Below are 5,564 nucleotides of genomic sequence, written 5' to 3'. Positions count from 1 at the left end.
TATTATTGTTACCTAAATGACAAGACCATTCATCTACCTCCTGATCGTTATCATTCTACATGCCGTGTCCCTTTGTTCTTAATATGTCATCCCCGTTTATATCCTATCTTGTATCACTAGTTCTTGAATCCCGATTATACTCAAAAAATGAATACTGATTTTTTTGATAATTTCAGCATGCATGCGTTCCTCGGAATCAATCTATCAAGGGGCCATAAACCTCACTTTCGACGTACAAGAGTGGCAAATTTTGCCTACCATGTGTAGATAACATATTCACGTCACCAACTTTCGAAATGATTAGAAACGGGGTCAAAGTATGTCACTCACACATAACAAACTCCATGATCTCAAGTGAAAGAACTACAGATTTAATGCTTCATGAATTTAAACAGCAATTTAAGGAATCCCTTCTATTTATTTCATGACTTTAAATGCTTGTTTTTGTCTTTTTTTTTAAATGCTTACACTAACTTTTTTACAGAAAAAACAAAATGACCAAAATACTCCTAGATTTAATGTTTGCAAGGAACAAGAACGAATGATATACACGTTAATTGAAGTGATCGGAGGTCAGGTGTAATTTCAAAATTGTAGTGAATTTTGCTTGGTTTAAATGACTGGAATGTTTAAAATATGTTAAAACACACGAAAAATCGAGATTGGTCTATAATAATTTATCAGGTCATAAATCCCAAATTTGTTTATATATAATAATATTGTTACAGGAATATTCAAATTTTATTATAAATCAAAAATAAAAGTTATTGCAATCCCTTATTTAAATTCGAAATTTATGTTTTAATAATCACCAAATATGTTTAAAAGGTCTAAATATTTTCAAAAGTATTTGCCGTCAAAAAGAAAAATCACAATATGAAAACTAGGCGTGTTGTAATGGCTGAGATCTTGTGGATGTGTTGAAATATCTCATCTATCTAGAACTCAATTCTATGTGTACACAACAGTTCCAGCCACTGAATTTATCAGGGCTAATTTCTCGTAGTCATAATTTGTCGGAATTAGTTCAGACATAGTCTGAGACGGCCTCAAAAAATACTAGGTATGTTCATGATGCAATGCAAGTTATACGCAAAACTACAAAGCCAAACCACATATGCAGTTTGGACTTTTTTAAGTTATATCCACAACAATCATAAGAGAAATAAATAAATAAATAAAAACAAACAAATTATTTAATTAATTAATTACAAGATTGAATTGAATAACTGAAATTGAATAAGATGAAGCATTGACATCTCCTCCCTAAAAGTCAAAAACTCTAATACAGAAAAAGACTTTAATTACTTATTACCAGTGGACAATACTAATTTAATCAAAATAATTATTTCTTATTTTATACATATAAAAAGAGGACATTTCAAATGCAACTCATTATATTTGTATAACCAATGCAACCCAATTACTTGAGATATTTATAGAAATAATAAGAGTTCATTTATTATAATTTGAATACTTATAGAAGATGACTAAGATTCATTAATTATGATCAATGTTTTATACTAGGTAACAATTAAAACTTCTATGAAATCACATATTCATCAAATTAAATAGACGGTTGAGATTGAGTTGTATTAGTTATACAAATGTAAAGGGTCGCATAATAGCTCACTCCCCCCCCCTCTCTCTCTCTCTCTCTCTCTCTCTATATATATATATATATATATATATATAATTACTATGCAATTCACTTTGAACCATGATTCAAATAATTCAACTGCAGTCTCAAGTTGGATGGAAGAAAAGTATTAGATTAGAAAATTTAGGGTTAAATGGCACAAAATTCACTTAAAAGAAAGGGTCTCCAAAGAACCATCCAATAGAAAAAAAACAAATGTCAAAAGCCAAGAAAATGAATCTACAACATTCACACAAAAACTTAATGACAAATTTTGTTCTAAATTTTGTCATGATTCAATTCAAATGTTGACAATGAACAGAATTTGTATACATACCTGGCCAAACCAAGGTACAATTATACTTTGCAACAACTAAAGCTTCAATAAGCTCTACCCATTTCAATACTATATATAAATATATAAATTTGTTTTAATAAATCTGAAATTTATCTATACTATATATATAGAGAGAGAATAATTAATTTGAAATTCTTTTAATTAACATATTATATTATTTAATTTTGTTACAATCTTCTTTTTACTAATTAACATATTATATTATTAGAGATTTGCTTTAATTTTATTACGAAATATTATAATTGGCTAAAAAAATTTGAAAGGGATAATTGACTGGTTTTTCAAGATGTCTTTTTTGATCATCTTACATGTTTATAAGTTAGTTTTTGTCAGACATAATTTGTTCATCAACTAGCTTATCATCTATCAGCTAGTTTACCAGTCGCCAGTTAACTTATCTATCAGTTTGCTAAACATAGCCCTAGTAACTCAAAAATGTATGTTGTCGTGTGTATATAAAAAAAAGTTTGAATATTATAATATTATAAAAAGTTTGTTGGAACTTACTGTTTTACAAATAAATCGTTGGAAATTACCATTTTATATAAAGTTTGCTGGAAATTACTCGTTTCGTTGTTTCAAAGTTTGGAAAGAAAGGGCGCTTCGGGTTCTGTCGGTTGTGTCGTACCAGGAAGAAGATTCGGCCAAAATGTGGACTTCTCGTTTATGTATTAAATGTATTAAATACTTTAATAATATATTATTGTTGTAATTTTTAAAATACAGAAGCTTGAGTTGAATGCATTTTTTTTTGAGTTTTGTATCTATTTTAGATAAATTAATTATACTTGAGACATAATAAAAATATTATTATATATTTTTTGTATTTACTAAATAANAAAGTTTTCTAAATTTTTTTGACAAATATTTTATAATATAATATAAATATATAATATGGTGTCTGCAAGTGTATAGATTTATTATTTTAACAGGATAATAAATATCAGAATTTAATTTTGTCGGAAAATGGAGTATTAAACTAAAATTACTATATTACCCTTAAAACATTAATAGAATTACAATTCCTAACCTCTTTTACTAAAGAAAAATAAAACACTCCAAGGACACAAGCGGGTTTTCAAGTAATTCATCGTTGTTTGTAGCTGTCGGAGGCCAGCTACCTTCTTCTCTCACCCGACCCGAACGAAAATCAGGTTTTCGAACCCTCTCATTCAAATCGGATACCACCCGACCTGGAGACTTCCCGGTTCTTCTACAAGATAAGCTTCTTCCAATCTCATTCCTACCACCAGAATCACCTCCGGCCACCGTACGGTTCGCCGGAGACCTCGATCGTGCCGCCGATACATTGCCGGACCCCGGTCGCTGGCGGCCGGCGGAACCAAACCCGTTTCCACGGTTGTTTCTTTCGGGTACCAATTTGACCCGACTCGGAGACTGTTCTTTGGCTCTCGCCGGAGATTTTCGTACCGGCTGAAGCTCGCCGGAGAGCTGATGTCGGTTTCTTGACTTCGACGGCGATCGGTCAATCACTTTCCGGCGGTAAACATCAATGTCATCGTCTAATGTGGCGGTGGAAACACACTCGCTCATGTTGCTACCGATCTCGGAGATATTCGGATCTTCGAGAACATTGTGATCTTGTCGGATCTTTTTCGGGTCATTTTCCATTTTCATGAAAGGGTTTGGATTTGGAGTTTCAGAAAGAACTTCTTTCACCGTCTCCACGTCCACCGGCGGCGGAGCTCGGCTTGATCTTGATGAATGTTGGTGGAATTTGGAAGATTGGGAAGTTTTATTGGTGCTTACGAAACACCCCATTATTTATCGGAAACGATGGTGGCGGTGGTGGTGGTGCGGTGGTTTAGGAGGGTTGGGTAGGTTTAATGGTGATCACACAAAAACCCATTATCCAAAACTTCAAAAAGAGTGCATCTTTGGCTATAAAGATTAAGATGAGTTTTTTTCTGGTGGTGGTCTACGGCAGATTTGGGTGGCGATACGGTGGTTTTAGGGTGGTTAGTGGTGGCACAAAACCACCATTTTCTATAGCTTTAAAGAAAGATTGTAGTTGTGATAAAGATGAAGATTATAAGTGAATGGAGAGATGGGTGTTTTGAGGTGGAGGTGGTGGTGATGGTGGTTTCAGTGGGACGGTGGTGGTGGTGGTGGTTTCAGTGGGACGGTGGCGGTTGCGGTGGCGACGGTGGTGGTTGAGAATTTGAGGAGGGGACAGAAGGGTGGGTGAAGAGATATTGGTATGGGGAGTGGTGTATTTATTGGTAGGAAGCAAATGCATGACAGTAACAAGAAAACCAGATTGGAGGAGACAAATTCCTTTTTATTAAAGGAAATATAATTTCCATTTAATATTTTGTTTTAATTTAAATTCTTTTTTTTTTAGTTTAAGATAAGGTGAGAATAAATAAATAAATAAATAAATAAATAAATAAATTTGATTTTTTTTTATTAAAATGGATGAACCAAAAAGTGGAGCTACTTGAGCTCGGACTTGATAATTATCGAGTTCGAGTTGATCTTGAACACGAAATAATGCTCGATTAATCTAACGAGTTGAGTTTCGTAACATCAATCGATTCAGTTTGTTTGAGAGCTCGCTTAAACTTTATGATTGAGTCGAGCTAAGTCATTCGAGCATATATTTTTTTTCAAGCTAAACATATATATATATATATATATACTTACAAATTATATAATCAAAATATAAAAATTATCGAACATGAGCAAATAAACAAGTTAAACGCTCTCGGATTTGAGCTACAAACGAGCATCAAGCTCGAGCAGAAACATTGAAAAAATATTATAGCTTGAGCTCGAACCCGATTTTGAAAAACTTAATCGGGCTCAAAGAACTCGAGCACATATTATCTTTTCGAGCTAAGCTCAAATAACATGGTACTCGATTCGACTCGTTTATACCCTAACTATGACAATGTTTGACAAAGCTAGTTGGTAAACATATTCTCACTAGATTCCTCAAATAAAAAAAATTAAAAGTCAAAATCTCAAAAAAAAAAAAATCTTCAACCATTTTTTTTTCCAATACTTATATCATAATATTAATTATATTATTAAAATATTCAATATAATTCATAAACTATTATTTTTCTCTCTCCTCAACATTTAATTTCAAAGATTCTCAAAAAATAAAATATCAGTTTTTTTTTTCAAGCGATCGTTTTCTAGAGAGTTCTCTAGATTTCTAGATTCCTACCCCATCTCTTCTATTTTCTCGGTTTTGGAAAAGGTTTTGTAAATTTTGTTGGAGCAAAAATACTCAAAATCTTTATTTTGGATAATCTGTTGGAGATGTTTTTAAAGGTGTTTAGTAAAGGTACCAAACATAGATTAATCAGAATGAAAAGCAAAGAAGCTGTCTGATTAATATAATATAATGTCCATTCCATCAGAAGCCCAAAATTTCTTTCAGGTTATTTAGGGTATGAAAATTCATTTCTCGTAATATTCATTTTCATTTCTTTATCAGAACCAAGGACCACTTAATTGATGAGTTAGAGGTTGATTGGTTGGATTTGCATTAAGTCGTGTTTGCGAGCGCGCACGCGTGTGTTTATATATATATAT

The 5,564-nt window shown here is 32.3% G+C and overlaps 1 protein-coding gene across 1 annotated transcript; it reads right to left on the bottom strand.

The window, feature by feature from the left end:
• Positions 1-3,035: 3,035 nt before the first annotated feature.
• LOC112526827 lies at positions 3,036-3,779 on the bottom strand. The gene has a single exon (XM_025137248.1). It carries the CDS (start codon positions 3,777-3,779, stop codon positions 3,036-3,038), a length of 744 nt encoding a protein of 247 aa, XP_024993016.1.
• Between the last annotated feature and the right edge of the window lie 1,785 nt (positions 3,780-5,564).

Source organism: Cynara cardunculus (genome assembly GCF_001531365.2).
Source record: "Cynara cardunculus var. scolymus isolate 2C chromosome LG 14, CcrdV1, whole genome shotgun sequence".
Lineage (NCBI taxonomy): Eukaryota > Viridiplantae > Streptophyta > Magnoliopsida > Asterales > Asteraceae > Cynara > Cynara cardunculus.
Note: the sequence above shows the minus strand (reverse complement) of the source record. Positions and strands in the feature narration are given on the sequence as shown.

Coding starts and splice junctions, on each gene's coding strand:
- LOC112526827 (XM_025137248.1), bottom strand. CDS start 3,779: ATGGGGTGTTTCGTAAGCACCAATAAAACTTCCCAATCTTCCAAATTC.